Genomic DNA, 27,478 nt, shown 5'->3' with positions numbered 1-27,478 from the left:
CTTTAACTCAGTAAAAAAAAAAGCAGTTTTCTGGAAATTTCTTGTAGTTGCGAGACATTCCTTAAACTGTTTTATCTGATCAGATTCTGGTATTTGTGCAGCCATATTCTTTTAGTATGTTTATTAGTCACCGTTTTTGACACATGAGTTTCCTTTCTGTTCTGGAAAAGCAGTTGTCCAATCTTTGCTTGAATGTCTCCAGTGAGGCCTGATTTGTTGGTTAAGTGCTGATTCTCCCTTCTGACACTGGTATGAAGCTGGGGACCGCACTGCCAGTTAAATCTAGGGGTGGAGGGTTGGGGCCACGGTGGGCGCTGTGGTCACTGGATGGGCTCAAATTATTATTGTAAACTGAAGAATTCTTTGCCCAAAGAAAGCTTATAGCCTAATGCAACATTTAAGGTGATAAGAGACAGAGATGCAGTTTTGTTTGAGAGAAAGCTGTCTGTTGGCTTCCACCTAGACATCAGGTAGAAAGCACTCCTCAAGGTGACAATGATCATATAACCAACATACAGTGGCTGTTTCCTTATGCCGAGCACTGCACTAAATACTTTAATTCCACAGCATACTGACCTTACAAAATATGCACTATCATTAATTCCTGTTTAAGAGAGGCTAAATGACTTACACAAAGTTATCTAGTTAGAAGAGAGCCAGGCTCCAGCAATCTGACCCCCAAGCTTCAGATTTATCCCTGATGCTGCCTCTAACCACTAAGCTCCCAGCCACCTGCGACATTTAGTATACAAAGCACTGCTTTTTTCTTTAAACCTAAAAAAAGCCCTTTAAAATTTTTTCTTTCTTTAATTGACAATTAAAAATTGTATATATTTATGTTGTACAACATGATGTTTTGATATATGTATACATTGTGATTGGCTAAGTCAAGCTATTTAACATATGCATTACCTCACATATGTTTTGTTATGGTGAGAAAACTTAAATCTACTCTCTTAGCAATTTTCAGGTATGAATTGTATTGATATATATTATATATAATATCAATATATAATATTAGCTTTAGTCCCCATGATGTACACTACACCTCTTAAACTTATTCCTCCTGTCTAGCAGAAATTTTGTATCCTTTGACCAATACCTCCCCGTTTCCCTACTCCTCAGCTCCTGGCCACTCTCTGTTCTATGAGTTTGATGTTTTTATGTTCTACACATAAGTGATGTCATAAAGTATTTGACTTTCTGTGCCTGGCTTATTTCACTTAGCATAATCCTCTCCAGGTTCATCCACGTTCTCACAAATGACAGGATTTCCCTCTTTTTAAAGGCTGAATAGTATTCCATTGTGTATATAGACCACATTTTCCTTTTTCATCCATCTGTTGATAGAGACTTGGTTTAAAAAGTGCTTTGTATTTTACCCACAGTTGGTTTGCCTGGTGACCTGTTGGAAATGTCCAGATGTTTTTCATGGGTAGCGGGTATTAGTCACTTAGGTCTTATTTTCAAAAGCCACCCAAAAGCCAGAATTTCTTGAGATGCTTTCTGTTCGTCGAATTCACTTGTCATGTAATGAAATTTTCCTGATGACAAGAACCCCATGGACAAAGCAAAATCTCTTACACAGAGCTGGAGTTGGCACATGTTCTCTCACTGGGAAATATATAACAAACAGCATGTCTAAGAGCCTGAAGCTCGTCAGCATTTGCTTGGGGACAGAATAGGAGGCAAGAGCTTAAAGTGCAGAGTAAAGAGACTGTGTCTCTGGCCTGTCCTGCAGGCGGGACCCCGAGCTGTGCCAGAGCTGTTCTGCAAGCTCACCATGGCTGCTGTGAGGCCCTGGGTCCTGGCCTGGAGGGGTTGGATTTGGCCTGAACACCAGCACACACAGAAGGTGTGCACTCAGCAAACAGCTTTGGATTTATTGCCTGTTTGTAAAACAAACAAAACCAAATGTGCCACTCCTTGCCGTACCTCATGGGTGCTTGGTGCAGCCCAACATGAATGGTAGGTGAGAAAGGATCCTCTGCTTAGAGATCTTGGTGAGAATCTTCCTCTGGCTGCAGGGAGGACATTTTAGATGTTAGTGGGGAGGGGGCGCCATGGTGGGTAGATGGTGCCAGAGCTGGCAAAGATCTGAGCAGGATAGGGCCTGGAGTGTGGAAGAACATGGAGTTATATAGCCTAACTGGAGCAATAAGCCAAGTAAGGTTTCTTTTATCTATTAGAAGAAGTGAGGCCAGGGATAGGAGAAAGCTGAAGACTTTATATGAGGGCTTCCAACGCCCTTACCATTGTCTGCTACAACCTGGAGAGCCCCCTTCTCCTGTCTATAGGAGTTCTGACTGGTCCCACAGACTTCCCTTCTCAATGCAGGCCCAAGTGTTGAAGGAATACTGAACTTCTCATTCCTTGTCTGGAGGTCAGAAAGGTCCATACCTTGGTTAACCGTGTTGATTTCCTATGCTCTTTCACTTTTGCCACAATTGAGGCCACACTCATGATGTAAAGCTGTCCTATTGCGTTTCCTCTTAGTGCAAGCTGTTCCATTTCCCAGCTCTCTTGCCGCTAGCTGGGGTCATGGGGTCCATTCTGGTCAATGGAATTTAAGCCTGGACCCTGGCTTCACTTCTTGTCCATACAACTGGACATAGACAACCGCAAGATGGTAGAGACCTATGATGAAAAGACCCAGATCCCCGAGATGCACTTTGAAAGGGAGCCACTCAAAAGAAATACAAGGCTCAAAATAGACATGACATGAGAAAGAAATAGACATCTGTTCATTAAGCCACTTGGCTTTGGGAAGCATTTGCTTCAGAAGCTGATGAGCATTGTCCAGATGAACACAGCTTTGTGTACTTGAGGCAGTGGCTCTATTTGACTTGGGCACCCAAGCTAATTTCCTATTTCTTTCCCACTTGCCTATGGCTGTCCTTGAGGCAAAGGCCTCAGGGCCTTTGCACTTGTTGGCTGTATCTAGAATGCCTTTTCCCCAGGAGTCTCCGTGGCTCACGCCCTCATTTCATACATGCCTAGGCTCAAATGGTACTTGTCCCAAATGGCCTTCCCTGATTACTCTATAGGCATGAGAGCATCTTCTCTCTCAGCCCAGCTGGAGGGCCCCCTCAGCTGCTGTTTCCTCGTGGCTCCTAAAAATAGCCAACATAGCACCAAATAGTACTTCTGTGTATTGACTCTCTCCTCAACTGGAACATATAAGCTCCATGGGAGAGGGGGCTGTGTCTCATTTGCCTCTGTATCTCCAGCACTTAGCAGAGTGCCTAGGGCACCGTATGTTCTCCATATGTATTTACTGAAGACATGAAGACTATCACATCTTTTAAATTCCCACCTTAATGCCTCTTTTTTGAGCTTTAGACCTGATTATTAGCTCACTCTCAATTACTCTAATTTTTTTTCCCATAGGTTTTTGGGGAACAGGTGGTATTTGGTTACATGAGTAAGCTCTTCAGTGGTGATTTGTGAGATTTGGGTGTACCCATCACCCAAGCAGTAATCACTGAACCCAATTTGTAGTCTTTTATCCATCACCCCCTTCCTACCCTTTCCCCTTGAATCCCCAAAGTCTATTGTGTCATTCTTATTCCTTTGCATCCTCATAGTTTAGCTCCCACTTATGAGTGAGAATGTATGATGCTTGGTTTTCCATTCCTGAGTTACTTCACTTAGAATAATAGTCTCCAATCCCATCCAGGTTGCTGCAAATACCATTAATTCATTCCTTTTTATGGCTATTAGTATTCCATCATATATATATAATATGTGTGTATATATATATATACATACACATACACACACACCACAGTTTCTTTATCCGCTCATTTGTTGAAGGGCATTTGGGTTGGTTCTACATTTTTGCGATTGTGAATTGTGCTGCTATGAACATGTGGGTGCAAGTATATCCATTTTGTATAATGACTTCTTTTCCTCTGGGTAAATACTCAGTAGTGGGATTGCTGGATCAAATGGTAGTTCTACTTTTAGTTCTTTAAGGAATCTCCACACGGTTTTCCATAGTGGTTGTACTAGTTTACATTCCCCCCAGCAGTGTAGAAGTGTTCCCTGTTCACCGCATCCACACAAACATCTATTATTTTTTGATTTTTTGATTATGGCCCATTCTTGCAGGAGTAAGGTGGTATGGCATTGTGGTTTTGATTTGCATTTCCCTGATCACTAGTGATGTTGAGCATTTTTTCACACTTGTTGGTCATTTGCATTTCTTTTGAGAATTGTCTATTCATGTCCTTGGCCCATTTTTTGATGGGATTTTTTTTTTTTTTGCTAATTTGTTTGAGTTTGTTGTAGATTCTGGATATTAGTCCTTTGTCAGATGTATAGATTGTGAAGATTTTCTCCTACTCTGTGGGTTGTCTTTTTACTCTGCTGACTGTTCCTTTTGCTGCGCAAAAGCTCTTTAGTTTAATTAAGTCCCAGCTATTTATCTTTGTTTTTATTGCCTTTGCTTTTGGGTTTTTGGTCATGAAATCCTTGCCTAAGCCAATGTCTAGAAAAGTTTTTCCAATGTTGCCTTTTAGAATTTTTATAGTTTCAGGTCTTAGATTTAAGTCCTTGATCTATCTTGAGTTTATTTCTGTATAAGGTGAGAGATGAGGATCCAGTTTCATTCTCCTACATGTTGCTTGCCAGTTATCCCAGCACCATTTGTTGAATAAGATGTCCTTTCTCCACTTTATGTTTTTGTTTGCTTTGTCAAAGATCAGTTGGCTATAGGTATTTGGGTTTCTTGCTGGGTTCCGTGTTCTGTTCCATTGGTCTACGTGCCTATTTTTATACCAGTACCATGCTGTTTTGGTGACTATGGCCTCATAGTATAGTTTGAAATCAGGTAATGTGATGCCTCCAGATTTGTTCTTTTTGCTTAGTCTTGCTTTGGCTATGTGGGCTCTTTTTTCATTCCACGTGAATTTTAGGATTTTTTTTTCTAGTTCTGTGAAGAATGATGGTGGTATTTTGATGGGAATTGCATTGAATTTCTAGTTTGCTTTTGGCACTATGGTCATTTTCACAATATTGATTCTACCCATCCACGAGCATGGGATGTGTTTCCATTTGTTTGTGTTGTCTATCATTTCTTTCAGCAGTGTTTTGTAGTTTTCCTTGTAGAGATCTTTTACCTCCTTGGTTTGATATATTCCTATGTATTTTATTTTATTTTTTGCAGCTATTGTAAAAAGTTGAGATCTTGATTTGATTCTCAGCTTGGTCACTGTTGGTGTAGAGGAGAGCTACTGATTTGTGTACATTAATTTTGTATCTGGAAATTTTGCTGGATTAATTTATCAGTTCTAGGAGCTTTCTGGAGGAGTCTTTAGGGTTTTCTAGGCATACAATCGTATCATCAGCAAACAGTGACAGTTTGGCTTCCTCTTCACCAATTTGGATGCCCTTTCTTTCTCTTGTCTGATTGCTTTGGCTAGGCCTTCCAGTACTATGTTGAGGAGAAGTGGTGAGAGTGGGCATCCTTGTCTTGTTCCAGTTCTCAGACGGAATGCTTTCAACTTTTCCCCATTCAGTATTATGTTGGCTGTGGATTTGTCATAGATGGCTTTTATTACATTGAGGTATGTCCCTGGTATGCCAATTTTGCTGAGAGTTTTAATTATAAAGGGATTCTGGATTTTGTTGAGTGCTTTTTCTGTGTCTATTGAGATGATCATGTGATTTTTGTTTTTAATTCATTTATGTTGTGAATCACATTTATTGACTTGGATATGGTAAACCATTCCTGCATCCCTGGTATGAAACCCACTTGATCATGGTGGATTATCTTTTTGATATGTTATTGGATTCGGTTAGTTAGTATTTTGTTAAGGATTTTTACATCTATGTTCACCAGGGATATTGGTGTGTAGTTTTCTTTTTTTGGTATGTCCTTTCCTGGTTTTGGTATTAGGGTGACACTGGCTTCACAGAATGATTAAGGGAGGATTCCCTCTTTCTTTCCCTGTGGAATAGTGTCAATAGGATTGGTACCAATTCTTTGAATGTCTGGTAGAATTTTTTTTGTTAGTAATTTTTAAAATTACCATTTCAATCTCACTGCTTGTTATTGGTCTGTTCAGGGTATTTAATTCTTCCTGATTTAAGCTAGGAGGATTGTATTATGCCAGGAATTTGTCTGTCTCCTCTAGGTCTTCTAGTTTATGCATGTAAAAGTGTTCATAGTAGCCTTGAATGATCTTCTGTATTTCTGTGGTGTCAGTTGTACTATCTCCCGTTTTGTTTCTAATTGAATTTATTTGGATTTTCTCTCTTCTTTTCTTGGTTAATCTTGCTGGGGGTCTATCAATTTTATTTATCTTTTCAAAGAACCAATTTTTGTTTCATTTTTCTTTTTTTTTGGTTTCAGTTTCATTTAGTTCTGCTCTGATCTTGGTTATTTCTTTTCTTCTGCTTGGTTTGAGTTTGATTTGTTCTTGCTTCTCTAGTTCCTTGAGGTGTGACCTTAGATTGTCTATTTGTGCTCTTTCAGACTTTTTGATGTAGGCATTTAGGGCTACTAACTTTCCTCTTAGCCACCTTTGCTGTATCCCAGAGGTTTTGATAGGTTGTGTCACTATTGTCATTCAGTTCTAAAAATTTTTAAATTTCCATCATGATTTCATTGTTGACCCAATAATCATTCAGGAGCAGGTTATTTAATTTCCATGTATTTGCATGGTTTTGAGTATTCCTTTCGGAGTTGATTTCCAGTTTTATTCCACTGTGGTCTGAGAGAGTGCTTATATAATTTCAATTTTCTTAAATTTATTGGGACTTGTTTTGTGGCTTATCATATGGTCTGTCTTGGAGAAAGTTCCATGCACTGATGAATAGAAAGTATATTCTGCAGTGTTGGGTAGAATGTTCTGTAAATATCTGTTAAGTCCATTTGTTCCAAGGTGTAGTTTAAATCCATTGTTTCTTTGTTGACTTCTTGTCTTGATGACCTGTCTAGTGCTGTCAGTGGAGTATTGTGTTGGTGTCTATCTCATTTCTTAGGTCCAGTAGTAATTGTTTGATAAATTTGGGAGCTCCAATGTTAGGTGCATATATATTTAGGATTGTGATATTTTCCTGTTGGACAAGGCCTTTTATCATTATATAATCTTCCTCTTTGTCTTTCTAAACTGCTATTGCTTTAAAGTTTGTTTTGTCTGACATAAGAATAGCTACTCCTTCTCGCTTTTGGTGTTCATTTGCATGGAATGAATGACTCTAATATTTTGAGACTAGTTTTCACTCAGATCTTTGTATAATAGTATCAGTCTTTATGAATACTACCATGTGATAGATTTTTTTTATAGGCTTCATTTTTTAGAGCAGGTTATGGAAAAATTGAGTGGAAAGTACAGTTTCCCATATATGCACAGCCTCCCCAACCATCAACACCCCCCCACCCGAGAGTGGTACATTTGTTATAATTGGTGAACCTACACTGACAAACCATTATCACCCACAGCCCAGAGTTTACATTAGGGTTCTCTCTTGATGTTCCACATTCTGTGGATTTGGACAAATGTACAATGACATGTATCCAACATTGTGGAATCATATGGAAGAGTTTAACTGCCCTAAAACTCCTGTGTTTCACCTTTTCATCCTTTCTTGCCCCCACCCCCTAGCAACTGCTGATCTTTTTACTATCTCCATAGCTTTGTCTTTTCCAGAATGTCATATAGTAGGTATCATAATATGTAACCTTTTCAGATTGGTTTCTTTCACTTGGTAATATGTGTTTAAGTTTCCTCCATGACTTTTCATGGCTTAATTGCTTATTTCTTTTTAATGCAGAATAATATTTAATTGTATGAATGTACCATAGCTTATTTATCCATTCACTGTGTGATTGATTTTTGATATGGATTCTAATTTGTTAGGGGGATGGATCTATATATATCTTTTTCTTTTTAGAGGCAGGGTCTTGCTATGTTGCCTAGGCTACTAGAGTACAGTGGCTATTTACAGGCGTGATCATAGAACACTGCAGCCTCGAACTCCTGGGCTCAAGTGATCCTCCCTCCTCACCCTCCTAAGCAGCTGGGACTACAGATGCATGCCGCAGTGTCTGGCTGGGGCCTATATAATATACATTTCCTTTATTCCACTCTCAAACCCATCCAATTGCCTAATAGAGAACCTGCAGGCAGAAGACTCAATAAATCCTAGTAAAAATCCTAGTCAGTCTGCCAACAACCCACACACTCATGTGTACCTCTGATATCTTGGATACATTTTTGTGTTTACATTGTGTGTTGTTCCTTACAGCTCTCTGGTGGTGTATGCACACCTCACCAGAGCCAAAAAAATCCTGTGCAAAGTAAAAAACAGCAATATACTGTCCCTCTTACCACTGTCTTCTTCTGTATCCATTCCTTATCTCGTTCTAATTTCTTCCTATGACGAACAACACGTTGAGGCTTTTGGATTTCTTCTGTCTCAGGCTTCTCAGGTGTTGGCTTGCTCATTAAATGAAATGTGAAACTGGTCATCTCTGTTAACTTTTGAGCTGCCATTCAATTCAATGATTGCATTGAATAAGATTTTGGTGGGAAAGAGAAAGGAAACTTAGATCTGTCTCTCTCAAGGTGCCAAAGGGAGTTTGAGGGTTTGGGAGATCTGCCATTTTTCCCCGGTAAGGAAGGCTGTCGGGTAGTGGGAAGATTAAGGCCTTTGAAGAGAGAAATGTTGGGGCTGACATTCCAGCTCACTCTGTTTGGTCACACATTCACTCAACATGTACTTATCAAGTGCCTAGTGTGTGTCAGCCCAGTGCTGGATGCCTGATATGACAGTGATGGTCAACCTGTACAGATGTGTGGGTATGAGTGGGTGACACAATGATAATGCCAACTACAACGTAATGAGAGGAATGCTCACCCAGTGAATGGTGTGGCTGCTAATTGAAAAAACAGGCGAAAGTCAGGGAGTCATCAAAAAAAGGTAAAACCGAAGTGTATATTAACATGTCATTTAAAAGGTAAGACAATGTACAGGTCTGATGATTGGGCTCTGTGATCATTTTTGCTCAAATCACACCAATGATTGATTGACTGATTGACTGAGACAGAATCTTGCTCTGTCGCCCAGGCTGGAGTGCAGTGGCATGACCCTGGCTCACTGCAACCTCTGCCTCCTGGGTTCAAGCAATTCTTGTGCCTCAGCTGGGATTACAGGCGTGTGCCACCACACCTGGCTAATGTAGAGACGAGGTTTTGCCATGTTGGCCAGGCTCGTCTCAAACTCCTGGCCTGAAAGGATTATCCCGTCTCAGCTGCCCAAAGTGTTGGGATTATGGGCATGAGGCACCACACCTGGCTGAGTTTTGTTTTTTAAAGCATTCAACTTAGTTTTCATTTCATAGCAACAAGTTTCTTTTTATATTCATTTTGTCCATTTTTATGACAATTGAATTTTGGAACTAAACTAGTAGGGACAACTGAAAAACAAGCCTATTGGGTTTTGATAAGTGCTTAACAGTGGGAGCTGAGTGGCTGGAGCCGTGGTGAGGGGCTTCTAGCTGTGGTATCAGCCAACATGCTCTTGGTGGGGGTGAGGAGCCCCAGCTCACTACTTAAGGGGAGGTCAGTTAGGAGAGCACCGTGTGTCCCATCATTGAGGTCAATACAGGCTTCCATGAGAGCTCATGGGAGGGAACTTAACCGGGCTTTGAAGCTGAGAAGATTTCCACCTCCAATGGAAGGTAAATCTGTAGCATGCAAAGGAGGAGTCCCAGCATAAGCACTGTGTGGTTGGAGGCTGGAGTGGGGATGGGTTAGAGGTGACACAGGATTCAGGAGAGGCAGGCAGGGCCTGCAGCAGCTATTCCTTAAGAGTTAGGTCAGGGGCATGAATTGGTACTGGGGGTAAGTGTACTCTATTGAGAGAGAATCAGGCAGAGACAAGGCTCAGCAAGAAAAAGTACCATGATTGATTATCGCTATATCTCCCATGAATATTGCTATCATTTTCATGTTAATTGGGTCCAGTCACCTGGAAGATACTTCGTGTTGTAGTATGAGTTTTTGAATGAAGATAGCTTAGTCCCTTCACTGAAGCCTTCCATGATTAGATCCATGAAGCTGGTAACTTCCATGATTTGCAAATCTCAATAGCTGGACACCAAATGCCTTTAGTCTCTTGGTAAAGGAGCTATTTGTTTTCCAATTTTTGCATTAATATTCCTTTCCTGGAGTACCCCACTCCCCCATATCTGTGTTAGATCCCTTACTGTGTGGTTCCACAGTGTCCCCTTCCCATCACAGGGCCTAACCATTCTGTATGGTAATTCCCTACTTTCTTGTCTATCCTTCCAAGAATAGACCAATGAAACCTGAGAAGCTCACTCTTTCTGGAGCATTCTCTTTCAATGGAGCTCTGATCTGAGAACCAGAAAACACAGCTGCCCTGGAGAGCATCCTTATTGGGAAGTAAGACAGTCCACACCACTGAAATGCCAAGGTGACTCTCTCTGTGTTCAGATCCCCCACCTGCCCCTGCTACCAAAAGAGAAACTCACTGGGGCCCTAGACTGTGTCTGTCATGCTTGGTATTTCATCCCTGGCAGCCAGGACCACATTAGCCCTGTAGGCACTGAAGTGAGTGAATGAGCCCTTCCACCTTCTTTACAGTACATGCAGAAGGGGAGAGGCGGTGGGATGCGGACATGAGAGCCAGCACGTGGTGGAAAATGGTGGAGTGGTGCCTACCTTCACGTCTCCTCTTAATCCAGAAGATTGTTTCCTTGAACTTTTCATAATTTTTCTTCAACCTAAAAGTAAAGTGGATCATCTTTAGAAGCCAAGACTAAGTTCACGCATACATGCCATCACACACAGTGCAGACAGTGCTGGAGCCTGCAGAGTCTCTTTCGCAGGTGGAAATAGGGCCAATGGCTTTGCTTTCTAGGCCAGTTTTCTTCGAGTCAATGCCCAGGAGTAAAGGGATGGTGCCTGATATCCACTTAGTGCTTCCCTCGTGTGGTCTGACCCACAACCAGGGCATACGGCTGAACCCTAAACCCTTCTAAACGAATTCAACGAGGGTAATCTTGGGGGCAGCTGACAGAGCAGGGAGGTCCAAATGCAAGTATGGCCCTATTATTAACTCACACAGATGGATTTGATTTTCTGCAGCTTGTCTATATCCCAGTGAAACCCAGAACCACCTGAAACCCCTTTGCATTTAGTAGGACAATTTCAAATAGCCTTACTCAAAAGGACTTATCATGAAAGCCACACAAGTCACAGCTCTTCAACGTGATCAAGCCCTTTTCTCCCTCTCATGTCAACACACAGAGTGAGTCATCCTGGCATTTCAGTGGTGTGGACTGTTTTCCTTCCAAATAAGAGTGCTCTCCAGGGCAGCTGTGTTTTCTAGTTCTCAGATCAGAGCCCCTTTGAAAGGGAATGTGCCAGAAAGAGTAAGCTTCCCAGGCTTAATTGGATCTGAAAAGGAGGCCTTTGCCATTGCAGATTTTAAATCCTTAGATCAGATTCCTTGAAGAGGGCATATTAATTTAGCCCAGAGTAACTCCAGGAAGCAAACATCCTTTGCTGGAAAGGGCTGCACTGTTACCTAGCACAGAGCAATGGTTCCCTTATTCGTACCCTAGAAGCAATAGGGAAATTTTAGAATAAGTCCATGGCCCATTTGTACCAAATGTTATTCACTTATAATGCAAGGACTTTCAATGGAATTGAAGCAGTTACCTAGCCTATTGGCACCTGTGAAAAAATAAGGACCAAGGAATGGGTGGAGTGGGGGCCTATCCTTTATGCTCAGAGCAGGATACCAAACACAGATGAGAGTTAAACTCCAGTGAGGGGATCTAGCCAGAGGCACCCAAGTCCCTTTTGGGAAGACTGGCTGTTCGTCTCTTGTTTTTTGCCCACCTTTGCAAGCGAGTGGAATCCCCATCAGGTGGCTCTTCAATACCAGAGACTGGGGTACACTCTACTGTATCCCTAGAGCCTAAATTAGCACATAGTAGGTGCACATGAAATATCTGTTGAATGCAATTAGGTTAGAATAAGCCTTTGATACTGTGTAAATGGGAAGAGAGGGAGGAAATGGCACAGAGGTGGTTGGATAACGTATAGAGATATTATTTGGTGTTTGTTTTTGCTGATCCAAAAGCTTGGGAGTTCTTTGTGTTTTGCCTTCCCATTTCCCAGAGAAGCCCTGGGGGTCTCTTGCCCCATGCCTCTACTGAGTCCACAGTGGAAGTTGCTGGCAGTCAATCTCTTCCTGACTTTTGTGAACACCTGAACTTGCCCACGTGATTAGGTAGGGCACCTTGTTTCACACAGCCTGTCCCTGGTGCCACTGCCGGAGAGTCTGCAACAGACCCATGGGGGCACAAACTCATACCTGGCTCTCCAGGTTTCTGACAGTGGATAAAGGAAAGAGCAGGCTTCCATGCTGAGAGCATGCCTGCACCACAGGCTGGGTGTATGTATGATATAGTTTGACTGTCTCGCCACCCAAATCTTATCTTGAATTCCCATGTGTGGTGAGAGGAACCTGGTGGGAGGTAACTGAACCATGGGGGCATCTTTTCCATGCTGTTCTTGTGATAGTGAAAAAGTCTCATGAGATCTGAATGTTATTGAATTTCTCTGTAAAAGCTCTCTTCTCTTGTCTGCCACCATGTGAGATGTGCTTTTCACCTTCCACCATGATTCTGAGGCCTCCCCAGCCATGTGGAACTGTAAGTCCATTAAATCTCTTTCTTTTGTAAATTGCCCAGTCTTGGGCATGTCTTTATCAGCAGTGTGAAAACAGACTAATACAGTAAACTGGTACCAGTAGAGTGGGGTGCAGCTCAAAGATACCTGAAAATGTGGAAGTGACTTTGGAACTAGGTAACAGGCAGGAGTTGGAACAGTTTGGAGGCCTCAGAAGAAGACAGGAAAATATGGGAAAGTTTGGAACTTCCTAGAGACTTGTTGAATGACTTTGCCCAAAATGCTGACAAAAAAGTCCAGGCTGAGGTGGTCTCAGATGGAAATGAGGAACTTGTTGGGAACTGGAGCAAAGGTGAGCCTTTTATGTTCTAGCAAAGAGATTAGCAGCATTTTTGCCCCTGCCCTAGAGATTTGTGAAACTTTGAACTTGAGGGAGATGATTTAGTGTAGCTGGTGGAAGAAATTTCTAAGCAGCAAAGCATTCAAGAGGTGACTTGGGTGCTGTTACAGGCATTCAGTTTACTAAGGGAAGCAGAGCATAAAATTTCAGAAAATTTGCAGCCTGACAATGCAATAGAAAAGAAAATTCTATTTTCTGAGAAGAAATTCAAGCCAGCTGCAGAAATTTGCATAAGTAATGAGGAGCGGAATGTTAATCCCCAAGACAATGGGAAGAATGTCTCCAGGGTGTCAGAGGTCTTCACAGCAGCCCCTCCCATCACAGGCCTGAAGGCCTAGGAGGAAAAAATAGTTTCATGGGCCAGGCCCAAGGTCCCTGTGTTGTGTGCGGCCTAGGGGACTTGGTGCCTTGCATACCAGCTGCTCCAGCCATGGCTAAAAAGGGCCAACATAGAGCTTGGGCCGTGGCTTCAGAGGGTGTAAACCCCAAGCCTTGGCAGCTACCACATGGTGTTGAGCCTGTGAGTGCACAGAAGTCAAGAATTGGGGTTTGGGAACCTCTGCCTAGATTTCAGAGGATGTATAGAAACGTCTGGATGCCTAGGCAGAAGTTTGCTGTAGGGGCGGGGTCCTCATGGAGAATCTCTGCTAGTGCAGTGTGGATGGGAAATATGGGGTCAGATCCCCCACACAGAGTCCCTACTGGGGCACCACCTAATGGAGCTGTGAAAAGAGGGCCACCATCCTCCAGACCCCAGAATGGTGGATCCACTGACAGCTTGCACTGTACATTTGGAAAAGCCTCAGACACTCAATGCCAGCTCATGAAAGCATCTGGGAGGGAGGCTATACCCTGCAAAGCCACAGGGGCAGAGCTGCCCAAGACCATGGGAACCCGCCTCTTGCATTAGCGTGACCTGGATGTGAGACATGGAGTTAAAGGAGATTATTTTGGAACTTTCAGGTTTAATGACTGTCCTATTGGATTTTGGACTTGCATGGGGCCTGTAGCCCCTTCGTTTTGGCCAATTTCTCTCAGTTGGAACAGCTGTATTTATCCAATGCCTGTACCCCCATTGTATCTAGGAAGTAACTAACTTGCTTTTGATTTTACAGGCTCATAGGCAGAAGGGACTTGCCTTGTCTCAGATGAGACTTTGGACTGTATACTTTTGAATTAATGCTGAAATGAGTTAAGACTTTGGGGGACTGTTGGGAAGGCATGATTGGTTTTGAAATGTGAGGATATGAGACTGAGAGGGGCTGGTGGTGGGATGATGTGGTTTGGCTGTGTTCCCACCCAAATCTCATGTTGAATTCCCACGTGTTGTGAGAGGGACCCAGTGGGAGGTAATTGAATCATGGGGGCAGGTCTTTCCAGTTCTGTTCTCGTAATAGTGAGTAAGTCTCATGAGATCTGATGGTTATTATAAGGAGGAGTTTCCCTGAAAAAGCTGTCTTCACTTGCCTACCACCAAGTAAGATGTGCCTTTCACCTTCTGCCATGATTATGAGGCCTCCTCAGTCACATGGAACTGTAAGTCCATTAAATATCTTTCTTTTGTAAATTGCCCAGTCTTGGGTTTTTATCAGCAGCATGAAAATGAACTAATACAGTGTACAAATGGCTGGAACATTTTGTGACCTGGGGCCTTGACAGCTAGAAAGACCTGATGCCAGTGACACAGGTCTACAATAACCTTACAGGGGCCCTGGCCATGACCCCAGGTCAGTGAAGCTCAAGGCTCTCCCTCCTTCAGGATGCATGGAAAAGCATTAGCTCACCTAGCGTGAAGCCAGGGAATTTGGTGGGCAGATGCCCCAGGTCTTGATTCCCCAGTGTCTTCTCCTTAAGTGCCAGGGGTCTGAACTTTGCTCCCTAGACTTTGGTACAAGTTCATGGTCCCTGCAAGCCTTTTCTTACCCTGAATTTCCAGCCTCTGTCACCACCTGCCTTGATCTTATCCTGTATCTCCCATGCTTGCAACGTCCTTGCTCTTGAGTTTGATTTTGGTCTGGCAGCTGGATCATTCTGCCCATCTGACCCCTGGATCTCACCCTTTCCCTGTGCTTGGCCTGTTCCCGCTCCTTGACTCAGGGAACCTGTCTGGTCCTGACTTGCTCTTTTTTGTTGATGGCTCAATTTACACTTTCCCTGCTGCCACCTCTGGCATACCCAAATCCACTGACCAATCACTTGGCCTCACCAGTTACTTACATAATTACCAGTTTCCATCTGTTTTCACTTTCCAGTAGCTTAGTTAGGGGAATGTCAAAATCCTCTTCCAGTTCATTGTGAGCAGCCATTTCTTTGATTATTGTTTTAAATACTGTCTGATAGGAGCTGTTCAAAAACTACAAAAGGATCAAAGAATGAAATATTCAGAAAATGGAAATTAATGATTTGTTAATCACTTTTCTGACTCTCAAAGGTACTGTGTGACACTTCAACATATTATTCTAAAAATACAAAAATGGGAACCAGGGGCGGGGGGAGGGAGAGCAACAGAAAGGATAGCTAATGGATGCTGGGCTTAATACCTAGGTGATGGGCTAATCTGTGCAGCAAACCACCATGGCACACGTTTACCTATGTAACAAACTTGCACATCCTGTACCCTGAATTTAAAAGTTGAAGATAAAAAAACAAAAGGAAAAAGAAAATGGGACTCATAGGATGGTTAGCAAGAATTCTTTTAAAGAGTATTTCCATTATCATCATATCCTCTTCTTGTTCCTCAATTTCCTTAAAATTTTTTTTAAACATCAACATGCCAAAAAATCTTTGGAGAACATACAATTATCTTTTTTTTCAAATGTGGAGATGGCTATGGAATGTAAAAATGCTTCCATGCTTTAAGAGCACAAGTTTTCTGCATTCTACAAATGGCCAAGCTCCCAATGGTGATTTATTTATTCAATGTGAAGAATGAGTCTTCAGAAAAGTAGCAAAGCACCTTATGCATCACTGTATTGGGCAGTTCTTCTTTTAAAGATTCTTCCAAAGTAATGATGTTACAAGCTGCCTTTTTTTTTTTTTTTAAGATGGGGTTTCACTCTGTTGCCTAGGCTGGAGTGCAGTGGCACAATCAGGGCTCACTGCAACCTCCGCCTCCCGGGTTCAAGTGATTCTCATGCCTCAGCCTCCTGAGTAGCTGGGATCACAGGCACGTGCCACCATGCCCAGCTAATTTTTGTATCTTTAGTAGAGATGGGATTTCACCATGTTGGCCAGGCTGGTCTTGAACTCCTGGCCTCAAGTGATCTGCCTGCATCAGGCTCCCAAAGTGCTGGAACTACAGGTGTGTGCCACAGCACTTGTCCACAAGCTGCCTTTTTATTTGGCCAGTTTGATCATTCTTTTCCATGTCTGTGCTGCTGACCAGGATTGACCCATAGGTGGGTCCTCACAAGAGTTTGTGTTTTGGATCCCTTTTGATGGAAAGTGAAGCTGGCTTCTTAGGACAGCCAGGGATCGGTCATGTTCCCTGTTCTTTGCTTACCAACAGGTTGAGATTGCTGTTGTTCAATGTATGATCATGGAAAATATACCATTAACTCACTATCTTCCTACAGCAAGTGAAAGACCAACATATCCGAAGTTTCACATGATCTGGGACAGATACAAGGATATGGCTTATGGCTGGCCAGTGTTTCTAGGTTGGGAGAAAGCTGGGGTGCTTTAGGTCCGGCTTGCCTGATTCCTAGCCTCTGAGCCCTGTCTCTCTCTATTTCTTGAGTCAGTGCTTCAGGACAGGTTGAGGTGAAGGCCTTTGCTGCCCATATTCCTGCCTCTAAATTCCTCATTGTTGACAATCCCTCCTTTGGGATGAAGTGACTTTCTGTTTGCCTAGGCCAGTGATCTATCCCCATTCTGTTTGCATTTTATGTTCTGTTCTCCAGAAAATAGAATGTCTGTTGTGGTCTGCTGGATGGCCGACCACCTGGGTGGGTCTAACTGAGGTTCTCTAGACTGTGCCACCCCACTCTATGCAGCCAGCATATGTGACGTCTTATGGGGTTTATTCCATTTGTTTGCCTAGCCTACAGAGTGGAACTATCCCTATCATCATGGTAGGTGTGCTGGGAACCTCATTGATGAGGTCTCCCATGCCCAGAGACCTCTCCTGGGTTAATATCTGGTTCTTGCAACCAAAAGAATTTTCACAGCAAGGTTTGCGATGCATAAGTGTATCACTGAAATAAAAAATGAAGGCTGGGCATGGTGGCTCACACCTGTAATCACAGCAATTTGGGAGGCTGAGGTGGGTGGATCACTTGAGCCCAGGAGTTTGAGACCAGCCTGGGCAACATAGTGAGACCCTGCCTTTACAAGAAAAAAATGAAACAAACATATGATAGTAAATTAAAAATAGCAATGAGTCAAGTTGTCAGAATAACTGAACTATAGGTTGATAGACCCCCTCCAAATAGGAGGGCTTTAGCTTCCTCTCCCTGGTTTGTACCCCTCTGGTTTCTGGTAGTCTCTCAAAATGTGCCTCAGAAGTTTACTTAAACAAGTCTTGCAGCCGCAGGTTCTGTGTGGCATTCACCCCATTGCAGCCGCAGGTTCCATGTGGCTTTTTGCCCCATTGCAGCTGCAGGTTCCACATGGTATTTGCCCCATTGCAGTTGCAGGTTCCGTGTGACATTCACTCCATTGCAGCTGCAGGTTCCATATGGCATTCGCTCCATTGTAGCTGCAGGTTCCATATGGCATTCACTCCATTGCAGCTGCAGCTGCCATGTGGCATTCGCTCCATTGCAGCTGCAGATTCCATATGGCATTCACTCCATTGCGGCTGCAGGTGCCGTGTGGCATTCGCTCCACTGCAGCTGCAGGTTCCGTGTGGCATTCGCTCCACTGCAGCTGCAGGTTCCGTGTGGCATTCACTCCATTCTTCTCCTCCTGCTCTGTCCCTACTTGTCCATATCTGCTGCCTACCATGTTGCTTGGAGACGCGCTGCTTTGCCAAGCTGCATCACTGCCTATCCTGGGAATGCAGCGTCTGTGCCATATGTGCTGCCACAGCAACCTGAGCATTCAATGCTTGGGGAACAGAGTGGCATAGATGTCAGGAGGAAAGGACTCCTCAGCCCTGTGACATACTTTGTCACCTGGACCCTGGAGTAGCACTGCTGTGTCTAGAGTTTCACAATGTGTATCATGACTAGTTTTCGTAAGTGACTAGTCTTTACACCCTAATCATAGGGGTCCTATTTCTGTCTATGGCATTTAGATAAGAAGATATGGCATCATTCCCTCCAACCATTTTTTTTTTTGGATTCTTCCTTGCTTACCAAAAACTATTCTCCACACTAACTGCAAACCAAGAAAGCTCCTAGGCTCATGTGTAAACACCAGCTAATGCTGGAATGTTTTTATGAGTTGGGGGACAGGGGGTATTGTCTACCTGCAGTAGTCAGACAAAAAAATGCCTTGTGATCCTCTCTCCGTCTAAGGCTTCAACTGTTTGCTAAGGATTCTATTATGGTTGAATTGTGTTTCCCCGCTTCCCTGCCACCCAAATTCATATGTTGAAGTTCAATACCTTAGACTGCAATGAAGTCTGTGAAGTCTCCCTTAGACTGCGATCGTTTGGAGATAGGTTCTTCACAGAGGTACTCAAGTTGAAATGAGGTCCTTAGGGTGGGCTCTAATCCAGTATGACTGGTGTCTTTACAGCCCGGGGAAATGTGGACATAGAGACATGCATGGAGGGAGAATGGGGTGAACAGATGTAGGAGAAGATGGTCCTCTGCAAGTCACGGAGAGAGACCTGGGCCATATCCTTCCCTCACAGCCCTCACAAGGAACCAACTGTGCCAACACCTTGATTTCAGATTTTGAGTCTCCAGAAGTATGATATAGTAAATTTTGTTGTTCAAGCCACTCAAAGGTGGCACTTTGTTAACAACAGGGCTTAGCAAACTAATACAGATTCCAAATAAAAATCTTTAGCCAAGAGCTTTCTCCCAGGAGACCTAGATTGTATATTTCTGGTTTTCAATCGAACTTTATCTGGATATCTCATAGAAACTTAACACTCAGTGTGTACCAAATAGAACTTTCTACCTCACCCTACAAATGTACCCTTCTTGTCCTCTTCAGCTTTCCAGCCTCTAGAGTAGAAATCTGTACCATGTCATGGCAGCTGTGCTGGGCACTGCCCTGAGCTGCCAGGCTTTCCCATGTGTTCATCTGTACCGCTACATATTACTAATCTTCCTGCCCTCAGCCTCTCCCCTCCAATTCATCATCCACAAAGCCACCAGAGTGACATTTAAAAATGCAAATTTGATCCTTTCCTCGGAGAAAGGACTCAGTATTTTGGGGGGCTTTGGCTAGATCTCCTACGCCATATTGTTTCCCCAAATAAAGTCCACATAGTTTTAAAGAGATCCCTTAGAGAGCTAGAAGAACAAGTAAATGAATTATAAAAACTCTTTTGAGGAGTGAAAAGACCTCTCTACACATGAAACAATACTTAGTAATCAGAAAAGAAAATACTGATACGTGAGACTATCTGCACATAAAAAATGACCCTGTCATGGAAAATACCAAGAAGAAGGTTGGAAAACAAAATACAAACTGGAAACAAATTTACATGTATGTCAGAAAAAGAATTAAGGTCTTTCATATATTAAAAACCCTCACAAATCAGAAAGAAAGAGAAATAAGCAACATGGTAGAAGAGAAGACAACACCAACTGGCCAGTCACAGAGAGACACAAATGTCCAATAATTGTCAAAATGCCCGGCACCTTTCATAATGGAGGAGATGCAAAAACCAACAATAAGATGCTATTTCCACCCTATCAGATGGGCCAGAATTATGACCCTTGGTGGTAGAGGATATGATGGAGGAGGCATTCTCATGTCCTCTAGGTGGGAATAGGAAAATGGTACAACTTACTGGTAGGGAAATTTGTCAATGCTTTTTGAGTTAAGGATGCAGATAGCTCTGGTTCCAGCATCAACTGCTAGAAATTTATTCTTTACATACACTTGCATTTGTATGTAATAATATATGTACCATTCATCGCATAGAATTCATATATATTTATATGTACACACACACACGCAATACAAGACTGGAAACAACTTAAACATCCATTGACAGGGCGCTAGTTAAGTTATGGTACAAGATGTAATGGAATACCAAAGCTTTCCAAAATATGTCATTAAGGGAAAAGTAAGTTATTGAACAGAATGTATATCATGATTCCATTTGTGGATATGCATGTGTTTTAAAATATATGTATATGTGTATATGCGTTAAAATTTCCAGGATACATAAATAGCAGTATACAGCAGTTATTTCATTAAGGAAGTAGAGGCTTGAGACATTTATTTCATAGCCTTCTTTCCTACTTCAATATTTTAAAATGGTGTGCAGCTGATAGCTTCACAGTGTAAAAGCTAGACAGTTTAGGTAGTTTGAATCGAAGTACTTAAAGAAATTAAAAACAAGTCTAATGGTGTCACATTCTTGCCTAAAATCCTTTAGTAGCAAAGTCCTGGAATGGCACGGTGCTTGTGATGAGAGCTCCCCTGCTCAGCCCACGCGTCCCAAGGAAAACTCTGGAATGCTCCCAAATCTGCCATGTCCTTCCAGAACACACACATGGAAGATGTGTCTGTCACCTGAGAATTCAGTGCCACCTGATATAGCAAAACATCAATGGACAGGAGCCTTGAAGATTTCTGAATAATTTGTGTCTAACTAAAACAATTCCTTCAGGTTTCAACTCTAGTTGAATAATCTTTCCAAAATGCCTGAGTTTACTTTCCTGCCTTTGTAAATCCAAAGCAGTAAATCTAAATTTATGTCATTTTTTTTCCTCCCTTCATTGCGGTATTTCAGTAAATCTTAGTAATACGGTGCTGTAGAGAGGCAAGTACAGAATTTAGGACTAAATATGAACTGAGACCAGAAAATTTCTCAATTAAAAACATTTACAAAATGAAATATTTAGTTATTTGCGTTTTCTTTTATAAATTTAGGAACATATATCTGCTTAACTTTGGGTTCCAGAGACACAAGATTTAATTTTTAGGATTGTAGTCAGTACCTACAATCTGAGAAGTCTTCTTAGCAGTCGAGAACACGAGGAATAATAATGCTTCCCTCAGAATCAGCATGGAGTGTAAGCCCTAGAGGAAGTTGATGCAGGAAATTCGAGCCACTAGGCTACCCCCGTAGGCAAAACATTCATGTGGCATATTTACAAAATCATAACACAAATTTTGTCTTAAAGACAAGAAAACATCCAGTGGATGTAAGGCTTATTGAAACCATGATGACTCCCCATCTCCCCTCTGGTGATTGGGAACAGCTGGGGAGAGCACCCTTTTGAATTTCCAAGGCTGGTTCTGTGTCTCTCTGCAGGGTGGTGGTAGTCACAGGCCTGCAGAGATGGGAGAGAAACACCACTGCTATTTGCTGTGGTGGCTGCCTGGAGTAGAGAGGTTAGCATCTGGAGTTTTCTGTCTTGCCAAGTTGCCCCATCTACATAGAGGGAGTAGGCTTTCCTTGGGGCTTTTCTGTCTGTGCTTTTTGGAGTTTCTGGGTTGCTGTCTTCTCTAACACCCAGTCTGGGATATATGAGGCAAAAAGAAAACCCAGGTCCTCAGAACCCAAGACCTCAGCCAGCTTGCCTGGGCTAGGCTTGGGCCACCCTACATTTGGAGGAAGGGGGGGTCTCAAGTTTTTATCCAACTTACGTTTTCATCTAAATCTTCCACTTCCAGCTTGTCAATGGACTCATCTGTTATACCATCCCAAAAGTTCTCTTTAGAAGCAAACTCCAGGACTTTCAATTTTGGAAGGAGTGTCGAAAGGAAGGGCATGTGGAAAGAAAACCAAAAACGTAAAAAATTTAAAAAGAATAGAAATAGATTGATGGTATTTACCTTTGCCCTTCCAAAAAATGCATACATCATCAATGAGATGTTAAATAGGTTAATCACATGACCTAAAACTCAACTTGGGGATACTAACAAAATAGGAATAAGAGGGTCAGTTTCAGTGGCTGACTTAAGAAAGCAAGTGCATGTTCCTGGTGGCTGGTGAGGGTCAGTCTGACAAAGTGGTCTTTGAATGAGTCCTGAGTGAAGTAAGGAATGCGCAGGCAGAAGGCCATGCAGGCAGAATGAACATACCCACACATTCCGGCAGAGGACTAGGTGCAAAGGCCCTGAGGTGAGTGTGGGAGGGGCGTGTTTGACACATGGCAGGCGGAACCCTATGGTATGCCCGCAGTAGAGCAGACGTGAAGTTGCACATCCCGAGGGGAGGTCAGAGAGGAGTCGGGCGAGTGAGGGAGGGAAGGAGGAGTAGGTGGGCAGGTGGTGGGCGGGGGCCAGCTTTCAAAGGACCTTGTAGGCTGTGGGAAGGACTTTAGATTTTGTTCTGAGGGAGACTCATTCCGAGTGTGATTTTCACTTGGAAATTTCAAGAAATATATCTGTCTTCCACCAGGCTTGTCAAAATTTACCAATTTCTAGAATTGCATATGATTCATAATTACTAATCAGAGCATAAGAGATGAATCACCGAGCCAGTGAGTTGGATGGAGAATGTCTTCCAGAGACAGTGAATGCCCTTGTTCCTAAAACAGTCAGCTGCAGGCTGGTGACTCTCCGGGCCAGGAGAGTGGCTTAGAGCCTCCGGGGAGCCTGGGTGCAAGATGAATTGTGGAATTGATCAGTACAGCTTGAGCCTCTCTTCCATACTCCTGGGAAGGTGATTCTGAGAGAAGAACTCAGAGGAATTGGCTCTGGCATGATAATTGGGCCCCCAGGAAAATGATGGTGGCCAATTGTCTCAGCTTCTGATGACACCAGCCCTTTCCAGCTAGCCCCTCTGGAGAGCCTGGGAACCCTGCCAGGTTGGCCCTAGACTGATATCCTGTTTGATTTTGTGTCCTTCTTATGCCTTTGGGGACAGAGATGGGATGTTCTTTGTGATCTCTACACATTACTTTTGTTCTTCTTCCCAATTTTGGCTCCGTAGCAAAAACTCTGACTCCTTTGGGCTCCTCCTGGGATGGAGAATTTTACTGGGCTGGGGCTGCGTTTACCCACACTGTCCTGGGGCCTCTCTACTTGCAAACCTTCTGCAGCCTTGGCTTGTGCCTGACAGACTTGCCGCGTATGATGTGGGCCCCATGCTTCCAGAATTCCCTGGCAATTCTTCCATCACTTCCCACAGGTGCACACAATGCCACCCCCACTGGGGTACCCACAACAGGGTAAAGGCAAGGGCATGCTCAGCTTGATTCTAAAAACACTATGTGTTCCCGAACTGTCTGCCATGGAAACGACCAAGGACATTTTTTAAAAACCATTGAAGAAAACCCAGCAAGAATCCTTGGGAATTCAAACAAGCACTGGGGAAGCTCCTTGTGGGTGGCATTAGAGAGGAGAAATGAATGAACTGGTAGAAAAGGGGCCTGAGAGACCAAGGAGCAGGCTGTCATGGAAGGTGCTCTGAGCCTGCCTCAGATGTGCCTGCCCGAGATGGAGATGAGTATGGCTGCGGCCCTGGTAACTCAGCTACTTCCCATCATTTGCGATTGCCATATTTTAGTAGTTTTTTTTTGAATAATGCATAATGTGAGCTGGTACAAAAGGAAGTGTTTATTACGGGAATAAGGTGAACTGGGCAGCACTGAATACTCAACAGTGGTGCTCAGAAACATTCGAGTCAATGTAATAATTAAGCTTATTAACGTGGCTGGGCACTGTCAACATGTCAAGCGTAATAAGCAGTATCATAGTCGTGACTGGGGCTGAATGAGAAGAAAAAGCCTTATTTCTAATTAACTTTCCCTTTGGGGACATCTGTCAACCTCTACCTCTCTTCTAGTGATATCATTATCTCCTCCTGAAGTCACTCCATGAGAGGATGGGAAGGGCCTGGGGGGAGTATCAGGCCAAGTTCAAGTGGTGGCTCTGTCATCTGGAACCTGGGCCACTTCCGGCATGTCACTGTTGCATGTCCCCCTTGCACCCCAGCTCCTTATCTGTGCAATGGGACAATAAGACTCATCCTGAGGGTGGCTCAGAGGACCAGTGCTAATGTAGGTCAATGCTAGCACACACTGTTCCCCAGGTGGAGCATGTCTTCTCCTGGACTGATTAAAAACAAATCTTTTTTTTTTTTTTTTTTTTTGAGACGGAGTATCGCTCTGTCAGCAGGCTGGAGTGCAGTGGTGCGATCTCAGCTCACTGCATCCTCCGCCTCCCGGGTTCAACCCATTCTGCTGCCTCAGCTTCCCAAGTAGCTGGGATTACAGGCATGCGCCACCATGCCAAGCTAATTTTTGTAGTTTTAGTAGAGACGGGGTTCTACCATGTTGGCCAGGATGGTCTCTACCTCTTGACCTTGTGATCTGCCGGCCTCAGCCTCCCAAAATGCTGGGATTAAGAACAAATCTTAACTCTTCCTTATTCCAGTGCCTCTCCTCTATCATTTTTCTTTTTTATTAAAACATTTTTTTAGGGACAGGGTCTCTCTCTGTAGCCCAGGCTGAATTGCAGTGTTGTGATCATGGCTCACTGTTACAATCCTCCCACCTCAGTCTCCTGAGTAGCTGGGATTACAGGCACACACCACTATGCCTGATTAATTTTTAAATTTTTTGTAGAGATGAGGTCTTGCTATGTTGCCCAGGCTAGTCTCAAACTCTTGGGCTCAAGTGATCCTCCCTTCTCGGCCTCCCAAAGTGCTCGGATTATAGGCATGAGCCACAGCACCCAGCCTCTTAACATTTTTCTTGACAGAACTACCATTCTTGAATTTGGGATAAATGAGCTGTGTGTAATTGCCCTGAGGGGCAAATATTATAATTCCCACATTACGCGACAAAGATTCTTTGCTTAACCAAACTTTAGTCAGGCTCCCGAATCTTTTCCTAGGTCCATCTGTGCACTTCCTTATAAAATCCAGTTTTAGCAAGAACCCTGCTAAGTTGGTTTAACAAGAACCCCTACCCTCAATATCTGATCTCCCTCGATATCTAATGAGGTTCTTCATCCTCCACCATCACCTGGTTAATATCTGATCACCTGACGCATCTTTAGCAAGAATCCCATTAGGTTGGTTTACTCAGAATTCCCCATGCCCCTGATGTTTCCTCTTAGTGATTTTCCATCCACTGACCTCTACCCTGCTCCTTGGGTATAAATTCTCACTTGTCTATGATGTATTTGGACTTGAGCCCAAGCTCTTTCTCCTCCTGCAAAATCTGATTGCTGTGGTCTCTAAACTTACCACAGTGGTTCTGAATAAAGTCTACTTACTCTTACTGTGCTTTAACAAATGTTAATGAATAATTTTTTCTTTAACAATAGATGAGGAAATGGAGGGGGAGAAGCAGTAAGTGATTAGTAAGTGACTAGCCCAGGACTAGCTCCAAAACGAGCAACCCAGTGCCACTGATTGACAAGCACACAGATGAAACTCAATCCTGTTTTTACCTCCTCCATGTTTCACAGTGAATTCCCTACTATCCTAGGCAGATGGCTAAAGGGTTGGGTTGGGCTGGTGGCTGCTATGGACACAAATCTATAAATTGTTCTAAAATCTAGCTACTCAAAGTGTGGTCCATGGACAAGGGAGCTTGTTAAAAAGACCAAATCTGGCCAGGCACGGTGGCTCACGCCTATAATCCCAGCAATTTGGGAAGCTGAGGAGGGAGGATTGCTTGAGCCCAGAAGTTGAGACAATCCTGGGCAACAGAGTGAGACCTGATCTCTTTAATAATCATAAATTAGCCAGGAGTGGTGGCATGCACGTGGTCCCAGCTACTTAGGAGGCTGAGGTGGAAGAATCACTTGAACCTGGGAGGTGGAGGCTGCTGTGAGCTGTTCTCATGCCACTGGGCAAGAGAGTGAGACCCTGTCTAAAGAAAAAAGAAAGGTCAGATCTCAAATCTCAGATCTGCTGAATGAGAATCTGCTTTTAAACAAGATTACCAGGTAGTTGTCCTGCACATTAAAGTTTGAACATCGTAGCTCTAAAATGCCCATGGAAATGGATTAAGATGGAGAAAACTGTTGATCAGTAGTACCTTTCTGGCGGTGCAATGGGTTGTGTGGGATGCCTGCTCTAGAGTTTACAAGAGTTTATTTGATAAGCCATGGGGTGGGGATGGAGGTATAAGCAGCTGCTGTGTGTGTGTAAGACCTGACCCTTCTCCCACTACCCCTATGTTCAAGTAAAACAGATCTTAGTCCCTAAATTGTGTTCTAATGAGGATGGGTCTGGTTAATTGCAGGCTTTTGTTTTGTGGAGTGGTGCTCACAAGTTGGGATTCTGCTGCTGTAAGGATTCTCCCCTGTTCTTCCCCCTCGTAGGATTCAACCAGCCCCCTCTTAATAAACATTTAATAAACACTTACTGCACCATTTGTAGGGGCTCCACTTTACCCATTACCAATATGGCATAGGACCCTGAGTCTATCGGGGGAGGTGCAGGTATCCCAGTCAAACCCTGCTTCCAGGGCCTCAGGGAATCCAGCAACTCCCTGGATGCTCTTAAATGTGGGAGTCCCTATCCCAAGCTTTTGAGTAGGAAGATGGACTTACAGTCCTGTTCCTTCAGAGACCCTCTCTCTGTTTCTCGTTTTAGCCTCCTTCTTGAGGAGGTTTGGGGTCCGTGTGCCCAGGGTGCCCCTCAGTTCCCTCTGGGCCCTGGGTCATGCTGGATCAGAGAGGGAGCCACCTGCTAGGGGCACCTTCCCCACCCAGGGCACTCTGAAGAAAGCAGGGATCTTTGGATGTATTATGTCAGATGCTCACCGTTTTCTTCCTTCTTTTGCTATACTTTAGTGTTAACATGCTCTAAAAAAGAATAAGAAAAATTATTAACAGGATATGGTATAGTGAACTAGTCCAGACCTTTTAATCCCTTATGGAATCAATTTAAAAATCATCTCCTAGATATCTGGGAAGCCTCAGGGTGGAGTGCCTGTGTTTTGGGATAAAAGGCTTCCTTGATCTTCAGCAGTTGGAGGCCCGCAGAACATGCTCACCGAATATTGATTCCCCTCCCTTTATTCTTATTGTATCTTGCCCACTAGAGTTCAGGTTCTGAGAGGGTGAGATGGGTTTTGTCTACTTTATATCCTGCCTCATATACAGTAGGGATATAGTAAATGTCATTGCATGAACTAAGTTTGGGTAACAACATTATCTACCCTCCTAATTGCAGTGATAAATATTGTTTCCTCTCCTTTCAAAATGCCAGAGCACTTAACTTTCTGGTTCAATGTGTTACTTGAGCCTGGAGCCTCAACATTAAATTCCAGAAATAATGCCTTGGCCATTGGCCTCCATTAAGCCTGCTCTGTTCTAAAATGGCCAACAGCATGCTTTCCTTGGCTGGGGGCAG

General features: G+C 43.4%; 1 protein-coding gene across 1 annotated transcript in view; it reads right to left on the bottom strand.

Moving 5' to 3' along the window:
- The window catches only part of ERICH6B (glutamate rich 6B), a 66,157-nt gene that overhangs the window by 11,667 nt on the left and 27,012 nt on the right, over nt 1-27,478 (bottom strand). The window contains 5 exon segments of the mRNA XM_055359617.2: nt 8,340-8,497; nt 10,698-10,759; nt 15,295-15,431; nt 21,805-21,893; nt 26,887-26,928. Of these exon segments, the coding sequence (XP_055215592.2) occupies nt 8,340-8,497; nt 10,698-10,759; nt 15,295-15,431; nt 21,805-21,893; nt 26,887-26,928 (488 nt within the window).

The sequence above is a fragment of the Gorilla gorilla genome, chromosome 14 (genome assembly GCF_029281585.2).
Source record: "Gorilla gorilla gorilla isolate KB3781 chromosome 14, NHGRI_mGorGor1-v2.1_pri, whole genome shotgun sequence".
Classification (NCBI taxonomy): domain Eukaryota; kingdom Metazoa; phylum Chordata; class Mammalia; order Primates; family Hominidae; genus Gorilla; species Gorilla gorilla.
The sequence above is the reverse complement of the archived record's forward strand: the minus strand, read 5'-3'. Positions and strand labels throughout refer to the sequence as shown.